The sequence below is a fragment of the Daldinia vernicosa genome (genome assembly GCF_022497035.1).
Source record: "Daldinia vernicosa strain CBS 139.73 unplaced genomic scaffold F5Y00scaffold_5, whole genome shotgun sequence".
In the NCBI taxonomy this organism is placed as follows: Eukaryota; Fungi; Ascomycota; class Sordariomycetes; order Xylariales; family Hypoxylaceae; genus Daldinia; species Daldinia vernicosa.
In genome coordinates, this window is record NW_025953921.1 from 356195 (window position 1) to 379647 (window position 23453).

The 23453-nt window shown below is 45.8% G+C and overlaps 9 protein-coding genes across 9 annotated transcripts; 4 read left to right on the forward strand and 5 right to left on the reverse strand.

Annotated features, from left to right (window-relative positions):
- Positions 1 to 473: 473 nt before the first annotated feature.
- F5Y00DRAFT_272452 (uncharacterized protein) lies at positions 474 to 1595 on the forward strand. Its single transcript, XM_048012978.1, has one exon. The coding sequence runs from the start codon at positions 593 to 595 to the stop codon at positions 1442 to 1444; it is 852 nt and encodes a 283-aa protein (XP_047868758.1). The 5' UTR covers positions 474 to 592; the 3' UTR covers positions 1445 to 1595.
- A 2107-nt stretch (positions 1596 to 3702) lies between these two features.
- F5Y00DRAFT_272459 (radical SAM enzyme) lies at positions 3703 to 5237 on the reverse strand (the record flags this gene model as incomplete). The annotated part of the gene is made up of 2 exons (XM_048012979.1): positions 3703 to 4831; positions 5217 to 5237. The coding sequence occupies 2 exons, from the start codon at positions 5235 to 5237 to the stop codon at positions 3881 to 3883; spliced, it is 972 nt and encodes a 323-aa protein (XP_047868759.1). The 3' UTR covers positions 3703 to 3880.
- Positions 5238 to 5426: 189 nt separating this feature from the next.
- On the forward strand, positions 5427 to 7073 carry F5Y00DRAFT_226184 (P-loop containing nucleoside triphosphate hydrolase protein). Its single transcript, XM_048006296.1, has 3 exons — positions 5427 to 5721; positions 5777 to 6312; positions 6363 to 7073. The coding sequence occupies exons 1-3, from the start codon at positions 5664 to 5666 to the stop codon at positions 6474 to 6476; spliced, it is 708 nt and encodes a 235-aa protein (XP_047868760.1). The 5' UTR covers positions 5427 to 5663; the 3' UTR covers positions 6477 to 7073.
- Positions 7074 to 8343: 1270 nt separating this feature from the next.
- On the forward strand, positions 8344 to 10652 carry F5Y00DRAFT_155411 (cysteine proteinase). Its single transcript, XM_048004604.1, has one exon. It carries the CDS (start codon positions 8596 to 8598, stop codon positions 10537 to 10539), a length of 1944 nt encoding a protein of 647 aa, XP_047868761.1. The 5' UTR covers positions 8344 to 8595; the 3' UTR covers positions 10540 to 10652.
- A 720-nt stretch (positions 10653 to 11372) lies between these two features.
- Positions 11373 to 13452, reverse strand: F5Y00DRAFT_272461 (aldehyde dehydrogenase; the record flags this gene model as incomplete). The annotated part of the gene is made up of 8 exons (XM_048012980.1): positions 11373 to 11613; positions 11719 to 11812; positions 11873 to 12282; positions 12344 to 12467; positions 12524 to 12752; positions 12811 to 13198; positions 13260 to 13353; positions 13426 to 13452. The coding sequence occupies 8 exons, from the start codon at positions 13450 to 13452 to the stop codon at positions 11477 to 11479; spliced, it is 1503 nt and encodes a 500-aa protein (XP_047868762.1). The 3' UTR covers positions 11373 to 11476.
- A 1310-nt stretch (positions 13453 to 14762) lies between these two features.
- On the forward strand, positions 14763 to 16518 carry F5Y00DRAFT_272463 (uncharacterized protein; the record flags this gene model as incomplete). Its single annotated transcript, XM_048012981.1, has 6 exons — positions 14763 to 15179; positions 15228 to 15651; positions 15704 to 15802; positions 15861 to 16123; positions 16185 to 16340; positions 16405 to 16518. 6 exons carry the CDS (start codon positions 14763 to 14765, stop codon positions 16516 to 16518), a joined length of 1473 nt encoding a protein of 490 aa, XP_047868763.1.
- Positions 16519 to 17375: 857 nt separating this feature from the next.
- On the reverse strand, positions 17376 to 19675 carry F5Y00DRAFT_272464 (putative cellobiose dehydrogenase; the record flags this gene model as incomplete). Its single annotated transcript, XM_048012982.1, has 8 exons — positions 17376 to 17732; positions 17832 to 18064; positions 18119 to 18197; positions 18248 to 18297; positions 18350 to 18443; positions 18509 to 18633; positions 18700 to 19566; positions 19627 to 19675. 8 exons carry the CDS (start codon positions 19673 to 19675, stop codon positions 17466 to 17468), a joined length of 1764 nt encoding a protein of 587 aa, XP_047868764.1. The 3' UTR covers positions 17376 to 17465.
- A 1104-nt stretch (positions 19676 to 20779) lies between these two features.
- On the reverse strand, positions 20780 to 21222 carry F5Y00DRAFT_258092 (uncharacterized protein; the record flags this gene model as incomplete). Its single annotated transcript, XM_048010644.1, has 3 exons — positions 20780 to 20902; positions 20983 to 21048; positions 21103 to 21222. The coding sequence occupies 3 exons, from the start codon at positions 21220 to 21222 to the stop codon at positions 20780 to 20782; spliced, it is 309 nt and encodes a 102-aa protein (XP_047868765.1).
- Positions 21223 to 21842: 620 nt separating this feature from the next.
- Positions 21843 to 23178, reverse strand: F5Y00DRAFT_272469 (uncharacterized protein; the record flags this gene model as incomplete). Its single annotated transcript, XM_048012983.1, has 5 exons — positions 22905 to 23178; positions 22593 to 22848; positions 22396 to 22527; positions 22220 to 22338; positions 21843 to 22163 (listed from the first exon to the last, which is right to left on the reverse strand). Exons 1-5 carry the CDS (start codon positions 23157 to 23159, stop codon positions 21843 to 21845), a joined length of 1083 nt encoding a protein of 360 aa, XP_047868766.1. The 5' UTR covers positions 23160 to 23178.
- Between the last annotated feature and the right edge of the window lie 275 nt (positions 23179 to 23453).

Consider the following 23453-nt stretch of genomic DNA (forward strand, 5'->3'; position numbering starts at 1 on the left):
GCTATATTGTAACTGCTAAAAGCCACTGGTGAATTGTTCACAATTAATTTGAAAAATATATTTAATAGTCACGCTCTTAGCTACCTTATCACGAATGTAACATAACCCCTTAAAGGACCAGATTCTACCTAGTGCATAATACATCGGTTATTAGATATAATTACGATATTCAGTGCTATTCTCTATCTGAATATGGCTAATGGCAAAGGGGCCACGCTGTAAAATAATGGTGACTACTAAGTGACTAAGTTACGTTTACCTACTTGGGTATTAAGGACACGACTTCACTAAGAGAGCAGACAAACAATGATGCTGTACTGGACTCTGACTCAGGTACAAGTGGTCGTACGCGGTAAAAATGACGGAAAGGATGCGGTTCTGCCAAGTTGGCTCCTGACTACCTACATCGCCTTTGCTAGGTATATAATCAAACATAGCTTCTTTCGAACTTCCTTGTAGACACCTATCCGCATCTTATCGACTTTTCGGTTTCGCCTTTTCTTCCCAAGATCTATGAAGACCTGTCTCTAATTAGCTAGGTACCTACCCTACCTTGTAGATCCGTGGAGCTTTAAAGGCTCTCGCCGCGACAATGAATACGTACGCGATGCGTACCTTTCTGCTTGCTCTGGTGGCGCGTGTATCCGGTCTCGGTGCAAGACAGCCGCCAGAGCTGACTACGGTCACTATTCGTTCGGTGACAATTACATCCACGAGGACGGTTACCACTAATTCAGTCTTGTGGGCAAATACCACCATGAAGACCTTGCCCCCAATCGAACCCTCCACCGCATCCGTCTCTAATATCACTGGAGGAATCCCGGGCACAGGTGCTACAGCAGCAACTTCGGCCATCACAGAGGTTTCGGTTAGCAGGACTAAGGGTTCATGTATAACTATTACCCCTAACCTATCGATTCGGCCCTCCCCACCCTCTCCAACAAATTCCACAGCGGTGTCAAGGTCGACTGAGGGGGGTCAAAAAATGTCTTCCGCCGCCATTCCCTGGCCACGACCGGGAATTGCTGACCCCCCAGAGGCCCCATTATCATCCTTCAGTGTATCCCGCACTACCTCAAGCTCGCCAGTTACCTCATCTAAGCCCGATACCATGTGGAATAGTACAAGTATAGGATGGAGTAGCTCGCCAACGATAAGCTCGACTAAGCTCCTTAATTCTACTAGTGAGAGTAGCGATTTACCAACTTCGACTAGCAGCGAGACGTTCACCACTAAAACCTCGTCGCAAATCGCTAGTGTGAGCACCGCTACTGCTTCTGATGGGACGGGATATGGCGAGGGTACGGTAATTCAGCCCACCGTTGACCCAAGTCGCCCCGATCAAAGCTCATCTAGCTTTAGTCCCATGGCTCCTATTCCATCGATCTCCCCTCCCAGCTCAACCATACACGTGGTCGCTATCGATGTGTTAGGATTTGAATGAGATGTCTAGGACGAAGGACATTTTCAGTACGTATAGCAGTAGGAACTCGTAGCTAGCTTGGGAGTTCCTTGGGGAATAACTTAGTTGGTCCTATGCTTCTTGCTTTACTCATGATACAATAGACATTCCATACGAAATATTTGGAATCTGCCCAAGATTGAAAAAAGGGGGACTGATAATATATAATAGGAAAATGGTTTCATCAATTTGGTGTTGGGTAATAGTCTTAGGCCATAATATCAATTATGCATATATGATTTCAAAAATTCCTTCAAGGTTGCTTGGGATGAACATGTCTGCACAGTATGTCGTGGTCCTAATACCGGGTTCTTATATTTATACTCTAATATTCCTGAGTGAACATACATACACGACTTTTACATATTTCTTCAAGTATACCGAGTTATCATTATCCTCATCATACCGTTGGCTATACTCATAGATATGCGTACTTACTCCAGATCGATCCAGTTAGTAACTACCCTAGCCAGTGCAAAGCTCCAGTCCAGCACTGTAAAAGGTAAACTGGGGCTTATATATATACTACCTCATATATAGGTAGTCCATGTCGTCCTCGTGCTTCTAATCCCGATTCTAGTCGACGCTAAACAAACTCTCGGGACCCTCGGGTTCCTATTATTGTTGATAATATCGTATACCGGGCTCCTTTGAGGATGGTATCCTTAAGTAATGGCAAATGCCTTTAAAGTGTTTACAGTCTCCTATACATTGTATAGGGCTATAATATGGTGTCTCTTCACCAAGGCAATTAATTCGTATCTAAGAAGCCTGCAGAGACATAAGAGCCCGTTCTCGTAACCTATTTCGAAAATGTAAGCCTTCATGTTGCAGGCTATATCATGGTCATTTTTCTTAACTAGATAGCTTTCGAGGAACATAGGTAAATAACTGCCATTCTCTCTACACACCACGCTACGCGGGACCTTGGATCCATATTCACAGTTGAATCTCGAGGAAACATATGGAGAGTTCATTGGGGGATATATAATATAAAAGGGCAAGACGGGGGTTGCTCATCAACGTGTTGAATTCATATCGCTATAGTTACCGCTAGCTCTAAAACTACCTAATACATAAGACACCTCGTCTAAAACTTTCCAAATTACAACATACAGGGACCAAACCCGAAGTTTTCAGACCGATTTCCGGCGCGATTCTCGGTGTAATTGAAATTTCATATGGATGTCAAAGTTGGACGAGAAGTTTTGATCCTCAACTGGCGCGTCAAAAAAGAACGACACCTTAACAAGAGAGCTGCCGCCCGTCCACTCGACGTTCTCACTCAGCAACTTTTGTACCCCTATGAAGAAGGGGTTATTGACCTGGATTTCCTCCCACCCCTTTCCTCCGGGTTCGATTTCAAGCCAGCTGTTCCAACGCTTGGAATCGCCCATGGCCTGAAATGCGTTAATCATAGCGGTGCAGGCGCTGGCGTGCTGAACGTAACAATAACCAATAACCTCCAAGTCGGCCAACTGGTGGTGGATTTGTATGTAGTTGTGCTTGAGTATGTCTCGGGCTTTTGTTTTCGGAGCGATATTTGTGGTGTCAACGCAGAAGCAGACGTAGATTCCTCGCACCGTAACGAAATGAGTGACTTGTCTTATGCTGTCTTGAATCGTTTGAAATGACTGCCAGCTGAAGGGGTCGATGCCATCATAGCACCTTTCTAGAACGAGAAATTCGTCTCTTGATAGCCTGGTCCGGTGGTTTCGAAAGGATGACAGCGCCATTGCTTTAAGGGATGTCCGGAATGACGTATGTTTGGCAAAGATACTTTGATGCGGACGAGAAATAAATGCTAGCTACCTAGGTATGATACTTGTCTTGTCGTATAATTTTTGGTTTTACTAGATGTTAGCTATATAAAATTCGTATTTGATATATTAGTGCAAATGGTGGACTTCGATTAACGTTGCCTTATAACACTTTCCCTACGTTAGGTATACAATCACGACTCAATTATTCGAATTATTTTGTCAGCTACGTTCCGTACCTGTCAGAGAGATGAAGGTATGCACCTGCTTTAGTATATTTTTATAAGGAAGACACCTATTAGAGGTAATAATAAGGTTTCCTGAAGTATCATCAAAGATACTATCTCCAAGAAAACGCAAGAGGAACTGCTGTATTTGCTGACTTAACAAGTAGACCATTATTGAAAGGGCTTTTTCCCTGATCAGTTTCAAATTATTAGAAACCAAGGACAGACGAGATTGAGAAAAGACCAATGCACTTGCCCATCAAAATCATGTTGCAAATTATCTCGTCTCTGACGCCTGCCAACGAACATGCCCATATCCTTGGATACCCCGGGATAAATTTCAGATTTACCAACATTTGAAACAACCGTAGCGGGAATTATTTCTTAATGCTAGTCGATCGTGTGCGAAGGCCGTGCAACGGCATGCCTGATCACCATTCCAGCTCTTTCTTGTTACCACCACCTTCACAAGCACCCTGCAACATATCAGATCTATCCCAATCGTAAATACCACCTCGTTCGACAAAAGATTTCTTATCCCAAACAATTTGTTTCATAGCTTCCTTAACGCCGACTTTCAAAATCGACTCGCTCTTTGTTATCATGCCCTCGCCCTTGTCTAGGAAGCACATATACTCATCTAGAAGTAGGTAACTGCTCGCCATAGAGTTGTTATCCTCCGGAACATAGCATGGAAGATGCTTATGCCGGTTGCAGAACCTTTGCCATTGTTCCTCAGTCACCAAGAAAGCCCTCGCGTCTCGCTTTCTCGTCTCGTCGTCGTTCTCTCCAGCCACGATGAGACACTGGAATACTTTCCATCGGAATGGCGCCAGTTTTTCGATATTGGCTACCATGTCTTCGTCCCAGTTGTGTGTGTTAACGACGGTATTTAACTTGAATTTGATCCCATATTTTCTGCACCACTCTGCAATACGAAACAGCCGAACCACATTCCCTCCATCGTCACCACGTCCAATCTTTTTATTCGTCTCCGGATTAAACGAATCGCAAGACACGGCTAGAATATCTAACCACTGACAATTTTCTCGCAACCAATTTTCCCTGATCTTGCTGCCGTTGCTCACAATGCTGATGCTCTCGACTTTCAGCTCTTCCTTGCAATAGCATAGTAGTTCGGTAAGAAGACGGGGATAAAGGAAGGGTTCCCCACCCGCAATGTTGAGCTTGCGCATGCCGGCCTCTTTTAGCAGCCGTAGGCCACGTTTCGCTTCATCGATAGGAAGGACGTAAGAAGAGGTTTCAGTGTGGAAACAGAAGCCACATGTGTAATTGCATTTCCGAGATGGGAAGTAGTTAACAGAGACAGGGGCGTCCGGTTCTGTTGATGGCTCCTTAGGTGGCCCGTTGATGGCGTTCAGCTTAAAGCGTTTCTTAATTACGACGGACGTAGAAACGGCATAGTAGACAATGATGAAGAGGCATAAGACAGCCGATACATTCGTCAGAAGAGCCATGACGGTACACCTTGACTATGATTAGGTACATAGCAGGAAAACTCCCAAATAATGTAGGTTTTATGGAATAGGAGTTCTTCAGCACGATGGAAAGTGGGGAAGTGAGTGATCACGACCTATTGACATAGGTAGGTCGAATTAATTAACCTCCCTACCTGTTGAGTAACTCGAAGAAACTTAAAAATATCGTACTAGAGGGCCCAAGCACCTGGCGTGCCCACGAGGCCCTCTATATAATACTATCGTATTATCGATATGTCCTCAAGTGCGAACTAGCTATCCCCTTGACTCGCATGAAACAGCAAACCATTTACTATAATCGGTAAAGTACGTGAAGTTCAACGCGATTCATAGACATAAATATGACAAATATGATTGGCTAATCTAATAATATAGAGCCAGTTTATCGAAGATAGTGGGTTTGCTGTTTTATGCCAGTCAAGGGGACAGTACATAACCCACTTATATCCGCAAATGAAAACCCTTAAAAAGCTTCAAAATATACCACTTTAGGAATAGTATAAAAGGCCTAGCCAATCAAGATTCAAATGAACAATGTACTGTAGCTAGTTGACACCTGAGGACGTAACCTCGTGTAACAGTAACAAACATTCGTATGTATCGGCTGTATAACATCACTGAGGTCCTGCCCCACCATCTATGTATACTGGATTAAAACAATTCTATCCGAATACTACCTGTACCTGTAAACCTCACAGCCTTACGTATTATCACCATGGAGACTACTCCTGACACCCCCGTTACCCGCAGCTTTGCGGTCATCTTCGTCCTCGGTACGTGTCCTGAGACCCTGCAACTTACTTTGGCCTTGTTGTACTAATCTTTTAGGACCTCCTGGCGCCGGAAAAGGAACACTCTGTACTCATCTAGCACAAACGCACAACTTGACACACTACTCTGTCGGCGACAGCCTCCGTGATTGGATGCGCCGAAACCATGCCACATCACTTGGAGTCCGAATCAAAGACAAGCTCGATAATCAGGGATTTCTTACCTCGGAAGATCTGAATCCGTTCATTTGCCAGGCGATAAAAGAGGCCATCTACAAAGATGAACCCAAATCTCAAGGCATTCTAATCGATGGATTTCCGCGATGCATAGAGCAACTAGAATCTTTTAACACGTGGCCGTTTCAGGACGAGCTGCCACTTGCCCCGAGTAGTGATGGTTGGGCGAGAGCAAATGCAAAACCGGATATCGTACTATGTTTCGAAGTTACCAAGCAAAATGCGGAAGCAAGATATCTAGCCCGAGGGCGAGACAGCAACGACAGCAAAGAGAAGTTCGAGAGACGTTTCGTAGAATATGAGGCGGAGACCATGGCGGTTGAGGAAGTTTATCGGCAGCGTGGCATTTTGATAAATGTGGGTATCAACAGATCTACATGGGAACGATGAGATACTAATGGGCATAGGTTGATGCAAATGGAACGAAGGAGCAGAACGTTAATGAGTTGACAAAGAAGCTTGAAGAAAGCGGATTGTGGCAGAAGGTTATTGAGGGAAGTACAACGCAGTTTCTTGTGTGAAAAGGCGTAAGAAATGGGAGCATCTTTGGTGTGTTATTGCCCCACGTTCTTATCTAAAAGCATCGTTCCGGTCGAAAGTCTCCCTTCCTAGTGTATTCGCAGATATCAAGCGGATAGACGCCTGTTTTATCGGCTGCTATTCTTCAGGGGCAATGCTCAACCTATTTGACCATGTTGGCGCTTTTCTGTTGTCACATTGGAAAATGAGGACTTGTTCGTACGAAACAAGTATACCGAGAGGGGGGAGTGGGATGATGAGAGTTGGTGGCGTACTATTTCCGATATGGAGAGCTTTGAGACTTGGTTCTTCCCGGCACTTCAACGGAAACTCGGAAGAGAAGCGTGGTATTAAGTACCTAAGGAATCATCGGTTTGAGACACTGACTATCAGAGAAGACGATGATGATTCCTTTCGATACTGATTAGAACTCAAGTTTTTTTTTTCTGATGTTGTAAATAGGCAGACAACATTGATAAGAGGCGCTTGAGATTTCCATTTACCCTAACCCTTAGGCCAACCTTCTACGACCACCCGGATAGATGATGTCTTACAGTAACGATTCGTTTTGTACACTATTGGGTATCCGCGGCTCTGGGATAATCCAGGGTCTGCGGGGAGGAGGGCTGGTGAGTGACAGGTCAATTTGGCAAAGCGCCCTAGATTTACATGGGGCATCCCCGCCTCTGACAAGAAATCCCGCGCAAAGACCCTGACGGCATGGAATCTCGATCTTGGTAAAGTTGGGGTGGGGTTACGTTACGTTTGAATTGTTTAGGACAAGTGTACGGTTGAAATATATGGGATTCATAGTAGGTAAATAATCGGGTGCGTCAAGTGCTACGTATGTGTATGTCCTACAATTGGAACTTGTGTCGTTTCTATATACATAGGAGGTAGGTATGTGTTGGACTCTTTTGAAAGCAGTTTGGAGTATAGGAGACCCCCACGTCCTTGTTCTAGAACTGCTACCTAGCCTTGACGTGCATCATTAATTCAGGCATTTAATTTTACAGTTAATATAATATAACTTATAAGAGAATAGGCATTGGCTAGTGTATATAGAACCCGCTAAAGACACGTGAGACAGCGGGGAAGGAGATATTGGATGGTACCTAGTTAAGGGGCGAATATGAGATGGTGGATGCTAATGATGGATGTGCGGTGATAGAGAAATCGAGTTTCTGGTCTTTGATGCGATGCGACGGCGGAGAATACAACCCTGCCAACAACTTTTTTCTTTTCTTTTTCATGTTTCGTTTAAACCCAACCTAACTCCCCTTTCTGTCCTGTGATTAATACGCTTAATACGTGAAAAGGTCTTATTCGTTCCAATAATGTCGATACCGGCGTATCCGTTATCCTTACCGGGTTTGCGGAGAACCTTAGGTACCTGTAACGGATGGATGGCCTCGGGTCCACGGGCAGCGACGGGTACCTTAAGATACCGCTACCGAACCTTCGCCCGCATAAAATTAGGCTACATTCAATTATATTTTAAGTACTTAAGTACCTTTTTATACTTTGTAACAGGTACGGGATATGTATAGGTACCTGCCTCACACTTAGTTCTCCTAATTCCCATTCATTTAATTGTTCCATATTCACATTCACATAACATAATCTTTTCTTCTGGATCTCGACCACTATCACTTGTGATACAATTAAATTGAACTTTTTGCTGTCTTTTTTACATTCAATATGTAACTACATCAAGTACTTACACAGCTTACACAGATTCGCTACTTACATACACAGACCTTTCGTCGCCTTATTCCCGAACCGCGAACAGCCATTATCCCTGCTACTAAAATCTTGCTCTGCTTCATCCAATTGCTGCATTGGCCTCCAAGCATCTCTACTTTCGATACCGACCATCATCCCTGCAGCTATCTTCTTTTACTCCGCCAAATCTCCAATCAATTCTTACGGTTTTTTTAACCCAACATCGTCTTCTACACTAGTGATGACCTCGAGTCGCGTCCCGAATACCCATACCCTCTCGACGAATTCCCTGACCATCTATACCACCCTCCCTTGGCATTCGTAGCGACAATTGCAACACAAGGGAGCGGCGTGATAAGACAGAAGTGAAACGAAACGAGCCAGCGGATCGCCGTCATGCCTGAGAAGCCTCTCACCGTTGCCACCTATGCCGCCGGCGCTTCTCTCGCTGCGATCACACTCTTCTACGTCTTTGCCCCCAACTATTTTCTAGATGATGATTCCAACTCGACACGTAAAAAAGGCGTCGTAGGCCTTTCGAACCCGGCAAACGACTGTTTCATCAACTCCGTCCTCCAAGCCCTCGCTGGTCTCACCGATCTCCGAATCTACCTTATTCGAGAAACTCACCGAAGAAATATAGATGAGCCATGGGTATATCAAGAAATAGTGCAGGATCCTGCATACAAGAACAAACCCGAATGGAAGGTCCAGGGTCTACAAGCTGGGCTTGTCACGAAAGGCCTGAAGGATATCCTCGATGCCCTTAACGAGCGGCCCATTTACAAGAAGACCATATCTGCTGGCCCCTTTATCAGGGTCCTTGAGACTGCTTTCAAGCAGCGCATTAGTAGACAACAGCAGGATGCACAGGAATTTTTACAGGTGGTAGCCGAACGATTATGCGACGAATACCACGCCGGAAGGAGAGCTCGACAAGCTGCTAGGAATAAATGTGACACTGAAGCATCAGCAAATAAGATAGAGCCAATCGATGGCGACGCCGTTGAGCAACGTTTGGCAAAGCTAGCTATGGATGGAGACGGAAATATTGACACTGCTGAGTCGGACGAGAGTAAAGCCGAAGCCGAGGTGCAAGGACTACCGTCGAGGAGCGAAGAAGATGGATTTCCAATGGAAGGCAAATACGAAAGTCAAATCGAGTGTCAGAAGTGTGGCTTTAAACCGAAGCCAACAGAAAACACTTTCTGCACTCTAACGCTAAACGTGCCGCAGTCAAGCTCGACATCGCTCAATGCCTGTTTGGATGGGTTCTTCAAGACTGAGTACATAGACGACTTCAAGTGCGACAGATGTCGTCTTGTGCACGCAAAAGATCTCCTGGAAGCACAATTATCGCGACCTAATTCTGAGAGCCTCAAGGCTAGTACGCGACAGGCAATCGCCAAACTGCAGCATGCCATCGATAGCGACCCTGAGAATCCCCCGTCTGATGTTGAACTGCCTCCCATGCGAGACGCTCCCGCGTGTAAAATCGCAAAGCACACGCGACTAACGGGCTTCCCTAAGATTATGGCTATTCACCTTTCCAGATCCATATATAACAGTATCTCACAGAAGAATTCGGCCAAAGTCACGTTTCCAGAGCAGCTGCTAATGGGGACTCTATTAAATCGTAAAAAATACAAATTACTCGCTACGGTTACGCATAAAGGTAGTCATCATAGCGGACATTATGAATCTTTTCGCCGACAGAACATCTGTCTTCCGTTCTCAACACCAAATGCGTTCCAGGCTTCCGACATCTTTGCCAAATCAGCTACACCAAGTCCAGGCTCAACTCCACGCGTTAGTGCTATGCCAAGATCAGGGGATCCCAGTCCAATAGCCTCTATTCCGGATCTTGGTTTCTCTTCATCCGGAAGTAGTTCTTCTAACCAGTCAGTTGACGTCCTGCCTCGGCCATCGACAGATTCAACGCCCCAATCTTCCGCGACATCCAATGGTCGACATTCCTCTCGTCGTAGCCCAAAGGTTTCCTCCTTGAAGGATCGCGAGTCGGATACCATCAGCCTCAAGTCAGTTGCAGCATCTGCGCGATCGACTATGTCGAGGATATCACACTCAGCTCGAAACAGTAGACCGAGCAGTCCAGCTGGCCAGACGCCGGTTGCCCCATCCACTGCAAATGGGAAGGCGATTACATCTAAAGTAAATGGAGCGAAGCCGAAGCCGAAGCGTCGAAAGCAAAGTGACCGATGGTGGCGTATTAGCGACGAAAAGATCAAGGAAGCCAAGACGGGCGAGGTATTAGGGATGCAGCGAGAAGTTTATCTGCTCTTCTACGAATTAGAGCGCGAGAGTCCGGCAGAGTCATAGAGCGATGTATACCGGCTCTTGGATAATATGATGCGGGCAGCAGCTTACGACCCCGGGGAAGACGAACAGGAAGATCCATTTCTGAAGCCCAGACCCGAGCACCATGTTATTGAATGGATTGAAGCAATTGTCTCGGGATTCGGCCTGCAACTAGGCAAAATCTCCCGAAGCGTACGAAGAGTGATAAGACATTCATGGAATAACTATATGGGATACTTTGAATCTGATGATCTCGAATCCAGTCTTGGAAGAGGTTCCCACCGATGGCAACAATCTAAGAAGAGTGGAAACCCCGCCTACCATGAATGTACGGGTATATGGATGGTACCGGAGGGGAAAATTTTGGATCGATCATGGTCATCTCGGAAGAAACCGATTGGCGAAGATTACAAGAAAAGTACATCGAAATCTCTTGAGGTGCCAACTGCATAAAGATATATCATAAATGGTGTTTTGTGGCGCACGGAAGGAAGGGGTTTGACGCATTTTCTGGTCCATTGGCATATTGGGAAGGCTTTTTGTCATTCCGAAGCTGGTCCATTTGTCTCAGGGGGTTCATAAGCATAAATGTGGATATGAACTTGCTGGGTTAGACGTTATCAACAGCAATAGCACTTTATGAGGGGCTCGAACGCCGCACCTAGGTGAGTGGCATTACGCGGAAGCACTTAAATAGAGATTCGGCATCAGTATAGGATTAGCATTTTGCGTCGGAGAAAAAAAAGAACAGTCGGAAGATGTCCGTCCTAGCGCTATATCAGGTACCTAGGCTTTCGCGAATACCGTCTTGGAAAATCCAGCGGAAAATATTATATTTGAACCAAAGAGCATCGTGGATCATGTCTCATACGTGATTTTCAATCCTTTACTATTATCCAGTTTTACGTACCAGCAAGTACCCATCCACACACGAAGTCGGTTGAACATTTCTACATTTTCAGTATTGCCCTTCGAGAGTCAATGTCCCCGTCTTCGTAATGAGATACTCATTTATAGCAACGTCTTTGCCGGACTCCTTGCCGAAACCCGAGTCCTTGATCCCGCCAAACGGCGCTTCCGCCGCTGACGAATTTCCTAATTTTATGCTATCAGCTTACTATTTCCGTGCGAGCATACTCTAAAACATGAAAAATAAAGGCATTGGGGAGTTGGGGGCACTAGAATGGGATGGGGGCTTACCGCTGTTCAATCCGATCATGCCCGCTTCGAGGTTTTCGAACAGACGCCATATCCGATCGACGTTCTTGGTGAAACAATATGAAGCCAAACCCATCTAGACGCCAGTGTTAGAACGTACAAGACTGTAGATATTACTTCTACAATTGGGACTTACGCTCGTGTCATTAGCCGCCTTCACAGCTTCCTCCTCCGTGTCGAACGGGAACAACGCTAGAAGCGGTCCAAATGTCTCCTCCGAAGCAACCTGCATCGACTGCGACGCATTCGTGATGATGGTGGGTTCGAAGAAGTACCCGCCGTTCGAAGTTATGCGGTTCCCACCCGTAAGTACGGTGCCGCCGTTCTTCTTCGCGTCTTCGACTTGTCCGGCTACCTTGTCGACACCCGTGGGGACCGTTAGGGGGCCCATCGTGGTGTTCTTGTCGATGCCGTGGCCGACTCGGATCTGGCGTGTCTTTTCCGCGAGGAGATTGGCGAATTTGTCGTATATCCCCTTTTGGACGTATACGCGGTTCGCAGTGATGCATGCTTGTCCGGCATGTCGGAATTTTAGGGGTATTAATGCTGAAGAGCTTCTGGTTAGTTTGTCTTTCAGTAGTTATGTACTGAGGGTAGAAAGTCTTACCGTCGCAAGCTTGTTCTAGATTCGCATCGTCGAATACTAGAAACGGGCAGTTGCCGCCTAGCTCGAGAGTGAGCTTCTTGAGGCTATCCGCGCAATGAGCAGAGAGGATCTTTCCCACCCTAGTCTACTGATATGTCAGCCGATGTAAGTTATTGAGTAGTTCAGGGGGCCGGGGCTTACGGAGCCGGTGAAGGACACCTTCTTCACCAGTGGGTGTTTGCATAGAGCCTCGCTGAGAGCTGGAGTATTGGCCAACGTAGTGGGCATGACGTTAAATACGCCTTTGGGATATCCAGCCTTTTCAGCCAAATATGCTAGCGTCAGCGCCGATAGGGGCGTCTCGGGTGATGGTTTCGCGACCATAGTGCATCCCGCTGCCAAAGCAGCGCTCGCTTTTCTCAAGACCATACTAGAGAGGGATCAGGGGTGATCGTCTTGTCTTAATGAAGTCGCAGTGATCTACTCACGCAATTGGGAAATTCCAAGGTACCAGTGCGGCAGTAACGCCAAGTGGTTGCTTGATAGTGAAAATACGTCTGCCGGGAAGGGCAGCGGGGAACGTAGTCCCCTGGATTCGCTCCGCCTCGCCTACGAACCAGCGCGTAAACGAAGCCGCGTACTCGATCTCGCCGTAAGCTTCGACCAGCGGCTTGCCCGTCTCGTATACCAAGATAGTGGCGAGGTCATCTTTATGCTCCCTGATCAAAGCATCGAGTTTGGCCAGCAGGTCAGCGCGAGCTCGAGGTGTAAATTTGCGGTAGACTTGGAATGCCTCCTGGGCTGCTTGCACCGCATCATCGACATCCTCGGCAGCCATGTCCGGGCATGAGGCGAACTTTTGATCGGATCCTGGGTCTACTCGCCTATTGTATAAACAAATGGTTGAATCTCTCATGTTATTAGGACATTTACTAACCGATGATATCGAATCGCTTCCCGGATTTTGCTTCGATCCATTGTCCGTTGACGTATGCTTTATCTCGAAAGAGATCTGGGTTCTTGAGGTTGAGCTGTGTCCCTATCAGTCACCTACGAATACTTCAGGGGTAATTAGTCTTGACCAATTTCAGGTGGGAGCTTACATCAATGGCTGACTTGACTTGAGCCATGGTTGAAGGTAATATTGAGGACCTAGAAGATAGTCTACCTAAATAAACAACAACTACTAAATTCTCCGGCGATGAGAAGATGTCTTTACTTGTTCGTTTAGTGGCAACAGCAAGTCGCCTGGCTGTCCTACGTCTCCAATATATAATCACCGTTACGCTAATTATCGTCACAAAAGTCACCCCGCATTTCCCATCGCAATACGACCATCCCGAAACTCTCGGATATCCGATCAGCGCGACATCTTGGCTCCTATCCCCGCAGCCAATCCGAACGCTCCCCCTCTGCCGAATCCGGTCAATAGTGCGGCGGAGCGAGTCTAAGCTACCCCACATAAGAGCAGTCGTGGATATCGCCCACAATGTGATGTGATGGTCCTATAATTATAATTATCATAAACGTAGTGCTAAGTAGTTGACTTGGAGTATAGAAAACGGCTATCAAAAATATGTGGCAATTTAGATTCGAGTCGCAGATAGATGTGTTCGGTAACTTATTCCTTACCATGAACAATTAAGTATATATGAATAAATTTGCTAGGGTAGTTTTAAATAAAAATAATGTAAGAAAACTCGATTCGAATATACGGGCTGTAATGGAAGCACCGCATAATGGATGCTACAGGACATAGAGAAGCAATGAAGATGTCTACCTTAGGTACACAAGTCTCAGTCCATATACCTACCATAGCGGCAAAATGTAGTTTCGTGGAATGATTTGACTCTATCAAACCACCGTGCGGGAATCTTATTCCAAGCCACCCGACCTTCTCCCATCTAGGTAGAATCTAAAACGAAGACTTATAAGTCTAATGAACAATAGGGGTCTTTAACAAATGCGAAAAGGTCGGGTTGGTACAGTCTAGCATATGTTATCCTTATGAACCATTGCTAGGCCCTGGGGTTCGATTCCTTCGACGACCACACAATTATTTTTTTCTTTCCTTTTTCGAATTTCTACATCTTGTAAGGTAGGTAGTGTTCCATGTAGAAATACGGCCTCGGCCCCCAACAGTGCTCGTCATTCCCAATCCTGTTTCACCTTACTGAATCAAGTGGCTTGCAGCCATCCCGTAATAATTAGGATCATAGCCAATCGATATCCATTACAATCTCTTCATACTGCTTGTGCGACTTTGTAATCGGGACCCCCCTTCCCCTGTCTTTTAGCTGAATCTATTCTTAGTAGTTTTTTCCACATATTAAAACAGACTCTGGCGACTCTTTACCTACCTAACGTAGCTACCCACCAGGTAGTTTTGTTCCTCAGAATGCGAACGCATGTCGTTCAGTTAAGCCCCTGCTATAACGCAATGGCTTCAACGGCCTCCTTGTCGAATTTGTCATTAGACTCCCTTATTCTAGAAACACCTCCTGAGAAGAAACAGTCAATTTTTAGAAGGATTTTCACAATTATCTCGACACAATGGACTCGTACCTACCGAGAAACATGGTCAGATTTGCGCTCTGTCAGATGGGCGCGTGGAGGACTTTGGACGCTTTTTACCTTATGGACTATGGCGGTGTTGGGTTTCTTCGTCTTTATCACCCTATATAACTCGATTGATTTCTATATCTATGGTGGATCAGCATGCAGGACTGACGGTTCGTTTGTAATTGATACATCTGACTATAGCATATGGACATCGTCGAGCTTCTTCGATATAAGCTTAGGCTTTGGGAACCTAACTTTTGCGGAGGCGAAAGTTATTGACATATCATGGGATATAGTGAGCATCACGATACCTTGTACAGTATGAGCTAACATGAGTTCCCAGGTAATTGGGCGCGGAGGACAGGCACTTATGGCATTTATGTCTTGGCGAGTATTTGCCGACTATGTGACCACTTCGATGGAGTTTGCGCCTGTGACGTTCACAGTTTTTTCCATTATATTCCTACAGGATGAGCCATCCTTCTTTTCGACAATAAGCATCATTCGGGCTTTCATCTCCGGAAGGGGTCTTAAATCTAAAGTAGCTATGGTTTTCATGGTCCTAACCATGGTATTCATCATAGCATGGCCAACAGTTGCTGGCGCAATGACTGGATATACTACTATCGGTAAAGCGTTTGTCCCAGATATCGACAATAATTACATTTCATACTCGTCTTTCAAACCACTGGCATATATCGTCCATGACGGAGGGAGAGTTAATCTCACCAGCAATTATATATCTTTTGTCCCCGAACAGAGTCATAGTAAGGATTGAAATATCTCGAATGCTGTCATATTTGCTGATGAAATACTCAGAGGAATCGATATTCTATTATGGCAGCTATTTCGACACTTGCTATTTTAAAGACGATTACATAGAATCCGACTGTTGGTTACAGTCTAATGTATCTACCTGTTCGTATACCCGGACTCCCGTGCCAGTGAAAAACTCAACTAACGCGCTAAATCACAGATGTAGCTTCGTACGGGTTCTATGGCCTAAAAAATACACCATCTCGCTGGATGAATACGACTATCCCGAGCCCGACGCTGAATATATCGGCCTTTTATATACCAGATTTCAGTCGTTTTTATGGATTTAACTGGTCCGGCGACCCAGGGACGGGACATACACATGAATTCGCAAATAGATCAAATATGGCCTTCTTCTATTCTAACAACACATATAGTCTTGACTACGTTACTACCAATGGTAGATGTCAGCCTATACAAGATGTAGGTGTCTATTCCACGTATGGTATGAAATATATGGCTCGTTGACATCCGTAATTTCTAGCGGTTTAAATGGGGATTTTCGTGTATACAATTATTTCTCGTGCTGGCATTCTTGTCCATCGAAACGATTGGAATTTACCTGCTACGGCTTAAGGCCCAATTTCAATTACCCCTCCAGGGAGAAGTCGAGACATATAGAGGCTGGAGAGCGGTTTTGGTAATGGCGGAAAAGATGGGTAAAGAATTGCAAGAAGCCGGTCTTGATGCTCGCTCTTTAACAGACCAACAGCTCAAGGTTGCAATTAGGAAACAGCTCCGAGGCGGCTCAATCTCGTTCGACGCTCCACTCACCAGAAGCGGATATAGCTTCCGCCATGGCACGTGGCAATGGTTAAAGAGAGAAAGGAAGCAGTTTTTTATGCTGCTTTTAACTGCAATGTTTACAGGATTTAGTATTTATGGCAGTCTGATCATAGATATCATAAATCTGGGCGGATACATATGTTTACTCTCTTTCTCCATTTCCTTCTTTTTCGGCGTTTGCTTCGCGGCGATAGTAGGAAGTACGAAAAGGAGCAAGTTCCTTATGATACTCTTTTGGACAACATGTGGAATCATCGTTGGCCTGGCCGTATATTTGGGTCGGTATTATTTCCCACACCTCCGAAAGGGGGAACACTATGATGGTTACTATGGAATGGTGTATTAATCTGTGTATAATATTCTGTTAATGTAGAGGAGATAATAAGAGAAATATTATAATTAAGGTAATCCAGATCGGAAACCTTCCTGTCCTGTCCGAGTCAGCGATCCCGAGTTGTTAGATATGCTTAAGGTTTACCTTAGGATGATGTGTTAAATGCGAGTAAAAATTTCCTATTTAGGACACATGCCTTGCTACCTTACAGATAATTTTCCCGCCTTATTGAAATAGCAGTAAAGAGTGAAAGGAATCGGTTTATATATGCATACATGTCTAAGGCTTCTTTATTACTTAGATTTCGGGGGTACTAAAAGTAGTGTCCAACCGTATAATAGCAGTAAATACGGGCTATCGTAAGGGTGCCTTCTAGTTTAATAAGGGATAGGTCACTAATATATAATAAAAATAAAAATACCTAGTATAGAAGCATGGTGCGGTGTAAACCTTGGGCTTTTGTGTTGCCCGGGGGGTAACCTCTAGTAACTGTAGGGTTATCAACAAGTATGACATGCTTTTTCCTTATTTGATACAGTTCTCAACCTTTGTTTCCAGCCCTTACGTTTTATATGATAAATATCTACATTGAGGTGTATAATATAGGCTCAAATAGATTATATTTTTCTATATATGTTGTATACCCTAAGTGGCTCCGATCGCCTTTGGAGCGGGAAGTGCCAGTATCTTCTTCGCCGCATGCTCGGCGGCAGCAACGATCATTGCTGAGGGGTTCCCCGTCATCATCCCAGGGAATATGGACGCATCGACGACGAAGAGGTTGTCCGTACCATAGACCTTGGTGTTTGTGTCGACGACGGATGTGCCGTTAGCCACCCGGCCGTCGTCAAGTCCCATCTTGGCTGTACCAACCCAATGGTTCGAGCATCGCACCGCCGGTGTTGCGGGGATCTTTATGTTAACATTATTAGCCCCCGATTGTTTCATTCATGCCGTTTTCTCTTGTGAAATTATATGAATTATAAAGGGGTAAAGGCAATCCGAACTCACCGAGTCAACAAACTGTGTTGATGTCTGATTCGAAGCTGGCCGAACCCAGGTCAAGTTCGAAATGGGTCCGAAATACTTGCGCACTCTCTCAAGCCCCTCGATAACAGCTGCCTTGTCGTTGGCATCTCGGAGATAAGGGGGGATGGACACACGGGTATTGAGCTGAGGCGTTATCACCATGCGGCCCCTCGACGTTGATCCAGTTCCAAGGTATTGGGTTATCGTCATAGAGGCTGAATCGCACAGTCAGTACCAGTATATAATAGAATTCGGGACGGTAGGTTTACTGTTCTTAGAACCCTCAACTCGCGCTTGCCAGTGCAAGTATCGATCTATTCCATCCTCGCCGGGAATGATCTCCCAGAACTGTGTATATGTCAATATTATTATCCCTAACCCCCCTTTTAGTTACTTACGATAGGACCTAGGTTAGGCGCTGCTTGAGCGAGGATACCAGTGCGGTTCTCTATGATAAGTCAGTGCTAGATTCGTTAGTTATTGTGGCTTGGATATATTACGCAGGTATATTTCCGTATCGTTTAAGATGGGCTTGCTGTATGCCGCATAGAAATCGTAGAATACGACGTCAGGGTGAGCAATCTCGATATCGGTCTAATATCCAGTAAGTTCAGGCAATAGCCTCAGATGGCATGGTCCCAGATAATCTCAGTACTCACGCCAACATGGTCGATTAGGTTGTATCCCACAGGGAGATCAATCCAAGAGTCCTCAGATATCATAGTCCCCGCATCCGATGTCGAATTCTTCACGACATTTAATTGGTCCTTTGGCCCAATGCCGCCTGTTTTAACTCGTTAGCGAACCAGAGAGGTCTTGGGTTTATTATAATAGATAGATAAAGCCGTACTTCTGAAAAGGAGTTTTGCCGAGCCAAAGGCGCCAGCAGATAAGATGACACGGCCTGTTCCAGGGGTAACTGAGACTACACCGGCGTGTCCAGCAGCATTTTTACTGCACTCAATTTCAACTCCTGTCGCATGACCTCCCTCACGAATAACCCTCCTTGCGGTAGTGTTCATCCAAAGTGTGAACTCCTTACGCTGGCTCGCATCGACTAGATACGTCGCGAGCGGCCCACCTCGTTCGCCGTTAGAGAACATGTGCGTGCTGTGCCCAAAAGTCCAGTCCTTGCGATCTGGATGCTCGTTAGGCACAATGAACTCCCACCCGCTTGCATTTAGTCCCGATGTCAACGCCTCGAATCCCTGCTGCAAGTATAGCTTGCCGTCCGTACTAGGATGCGTCGTTCCCGGAATTCGCTCGAACACCCGCGCCGTCGCATCGACTACATCAGAGCTTTTCCAACCTTCAGGCCAGCTATAATCCCAGTCGGCTGGGTGCGGTTTCCACCATAGGCCAGAATTGACGGCCACACCACCACCCAGCACACAGCCTGCCATCTGGTCGACATCCGTACATACAACACCAGTAGGGTTGCGCCAAATTTCGTTGGCTAGCCCAGGCACGTCAAAGCGAGTCAATGTCGAATTATCCAACCATTTGGGTTTTAGAGTGCCTCCCCAAATGCCCGTCGAGGGAGGACCCTTCTCTAAAAGAAGGACGGTGTGCCCAGCCTCTGACAGCCGGTCAGCAAGTGGAATGCCGCCGGCCCCTGAACCTATAATAATATAGTCCCAGGTCTGACTGGCCGTGACATTAGAGCAAACTGGCGGTGCCAGTCCTACATTAGCCCATGCCGAGCATGGTTGGAATACTATAAGAGAGTTAGACAGCGTCCACGCGTCTACCTATCTAGCCTTAGGTGTGGTCTTACAAAGCAAGGCGGCTGTCGCGGCGGCGCTTAGGTATAGATTACCATGCATCTCAACTATAAGAGGTCTCGCGTGACTGAGTGTACAGAGGAAACTCCGCGTCAACCCTCAGGGGCGGACCCAAGCCTTTTTTAAAACGGCAAAGAGCATGTTGCGTCCCGAGCATCGCAGATAGGACATTAGAAGCCATGACCATGCCGCCACGCCAACGTCGACTTGCATGCCTAAGTCTCGCACGCAGGAGCGCCGCTTCAAAGTGCTGTCGTCGGTGTATCGAAGGAACTAGCGCCCTCGAACGGGTCACTGGTTCAAAGTCGTAGGGATCTGCAACCCTTTTTCATTTAGGTGCAATTAGCCGAGTGCAATGTCGTGGAGTGTCCTGGGAACCAGGGTGCCCATACTTAGCCGCGAGCGAGAAAACCTGGGGTGAGCTGGGGTCGCCTGGGGTAAGGTAGGGGCATGCGGCTGGCCCGGGTTTCTGGTGAGGTCCATTCACGATCCAAAATGGAAGTGCCGATGGAAGGGGAAGGCGGTGCTGGTGCATCGGGTCATCACACCCAGGACAAAAAAGTAGCCCCCCGCGAGGCTACGGACTTACGGTGGTCAGCAAGGAGGGGGATTACGACCAGGCGTCTCAGGATAATTCCGGCCAAGCAATTCGGGATTATGACATTTTCAGCTTATTGCGGAGATAGAGTTAACAATAGCAGCATGTAGTAGGCAAAAAGGAGAGGAGGATCAAGGATCACGACTGACATTTCACCCGGACGTTCTAACCTAACCCTGTTATTTTGGTGGTCGATAGTCCGTCTGATATATCTTAATCAATGATGAGCTACGTTGAAGGGAGTTGAATGAACGTCGAGATGCGGATAACCGTAGATAGTTTGCGTGTCTGGTAGGAAACCCCTTTATCACCTCATATATTCCAGAACAATTCTATCTCGAAATAGTATGGCTACAAATAGCTCATTCAATAGGGAATCGACCTGAGATTTATCATTACATTACTGGCATTAAAGAATGATTTTCTAGGATAACACCGTGAAATGCCTCCTCGAGTTTTAGGGCCCTAGGGAGTTACTCTTTTCTAAACCCACTTAGTACTTCAAAACTTCAGCACTATTGAACGAACGTTTTGAATGCTCCAAAATCCTATAGTACCATGGAGCTGGCGCCTGCTGTATCCTTTGGTTTGCGGCTAACGTTCCCATCGCCGTCAACCACTTCTTCTGTCTCACTCTCAGATTTCTGCTCTTCACCAGCAGTACTCCCGCCCTATGATAAACCAGTCAGCGTGAGGTTCAGAAATACAGACCTATTATATCTATAGTAAGGTATTATCGTATAAAACTTACACTTTCTTGCTTATCGAGAGGACCGCCAGTAACTGACACTGGTTCGGTCACTTGGGCTTCAGGTTCCTTAAATCAGGTCAGCAAAAGCATTCTAGAGAATACTGAGAAGTTTAAACTTACGATAGGGCTGGGGGCCTCATATATACCGCTAGCTAGATCAACATTTGGCAAGGCATTCGTACTGCCTGTGTCAAAGTACTCGGCGGCTTTGTTCTGATCTTTCTGCCCTGTAGTAGCCATGTTCTTGCTGCGGGATGGAATATTATGTTCTTAAAAAGTTTGGGAGTGCTACGGTCTGCTAAGTGGGAGTGATGAACTAGACCAAACGATTTATCACCTTACAATAGCAATACGTCATCTACCGATGAGGCTCCATATATGGCCGGTCGCAATCTAACCACGAGATATTTGGGGATTTACGTCAGGACTACGTGATAAAGGCTGAGACCCAAACCCCCAAATTTTATCGCCTAATAAATAAGTAAGAAGTATTTCCAAACTCGACATCAATAAACCGATTTGCATTCCCATGGATTAGCCCTTTCTTATGGCTCCGGTTTTGTGGGGTACGGCCTGCCGGACAAGGGTTGAAATCGGAGCCGAGGCCGGAATAGCTCCTTCTAACTGAGAGCCAGAGAGCCCAAAAGTTACTTATTATTTACCCAAGTGATGCCTATAACTTGGTGGCGGGGATTTATAACATATATATCCTGGACCTATAAAGAATAACAATCGTGTTACAAGCTTATCCAACTAACAAGTAGGTAATAACCATCAGGGTACCTAGGTAGTTTTCATTATTGACATTTGATTACCTGCTTCCTTCGCTTAGCTTATAGCCTATATTTACTTCTCTACTCCTATATATCTATATCTGCATTATATATAAATTCTTGTATCAAATCTCTAATTGCCTCGTCGGTCTCAGTCGGGAACGCTGTGGCTGTTTTGGTTCGCACGGCGTTTTCAGCTATTCTCAGCATATCTCGCAAGCTCATCCTGTCTGACTCTTCGTATGCTAAGCATCTGGCTAGGAAATCGCGAATGTCATCGTCGAGCGTGGGGTATTTGGCGCCGTTTCCGTGGTGTAAGAACTCCGTTGCTCTTGTCTCGAAACCCTGGTATTCCGTAATCCACGCCGATATTCTCACTTGTTGTCTTGCAATTAGGTTAACCATAATCTAGACTGGTATTAGCTTATTAATGTTATTAGCAAGGGCAGAATTGTCGACGATACCCTGATTACTGCTCGAACGTTATCGGGGACGCCCTTGAATCCTTCTCTTGTTCGCCCGAAGTCGATGAATTTTAGCGGTGGAACTAAGTCGTGCTCCGGGAATCCACCACCAGCGTTGCCTATCATGACTTCATGTTGTCAGTGAAATGAAACGTCCTAGGAAAAAGATAACAAACTGTTTGCTGGGCTCAAATCGGCGTGTTCAATTTTGCTCGGTTGTGTGTCATCTTCAGGTATCGTCTCTAACTGGTCTGGATCATCTTCGCCGCCATTCGGAGGGTACGCGAGACCAACACAAGCTCTTGTTACTAAACGCATTCGGCATATATTAGGCTACTATTTCCAAACTTCAAAACGTAGGTAGGACACTGACAACAGAGAAGAAAGGACCATATTACTCGGTTGGGTAGTAATTGATCACGATTGACTAGTCTTTTATACAGCCGTGCTAGATCTCCGTTTTCTAAATACTCGATAACTACTATTGGACCGGTAAGCCCCTCTAAAGATTCTTCTAAAGCAGATCGCCTTCTTAATAAACGTTTTCGATCGCGTCTAAAAAAGGTCGTTTGGTGAGGCTCGTCGCGAGATGCTAGTATCCCCACGACATGCTCAGCTCCGCGAAGAGTCTACAGTAGATGGATTATCAGCTATCACCGGTTACCGTTCCGGGATGTATACTAACTTTTAACCATTCTATTTCATTTCTTAGGTCGTCTTCTCCGCGGGGTTTTAGAGATCGCTTCACTACAAGACGTCGAGTCCTATTATGCGAGAGCTTTTCGATGAGATAGAAGGTGAGGCCGTAGGCGCCGCGACCGAGTAGTCCTTCGAAGGTAAATTTATGATGTTGTACAGCAAAATGAGACCTTAATTCCGCTTCGATATCAGCGGTAGACTTGTTGCCATAGGCAGCTGGCGCAGAGTGAGATCGACTCATTGGTGATCTTTCTATTAACCCGTGGATTGAGTGCCTTAAAAAAACTTACAGATAACCTTGGTAAAGCGTAGATAGTAGATGCGTGAGTGTAATAAAGCGTCTATTATATAATAAAGAAAGACAGGTACTTACGTTGTCTGATTGCGGAATATGTACATGGACATGTTCCGCCCGATTCAACTTTGGGAAGAAAGAGGTAACATCTATTAAAGGCTTTAATATAATTTGAAGCTATGGGAGATATAAACAACTCTTGTGATCTAAACATCTGAATTTCAATGCTATCTAGGTATC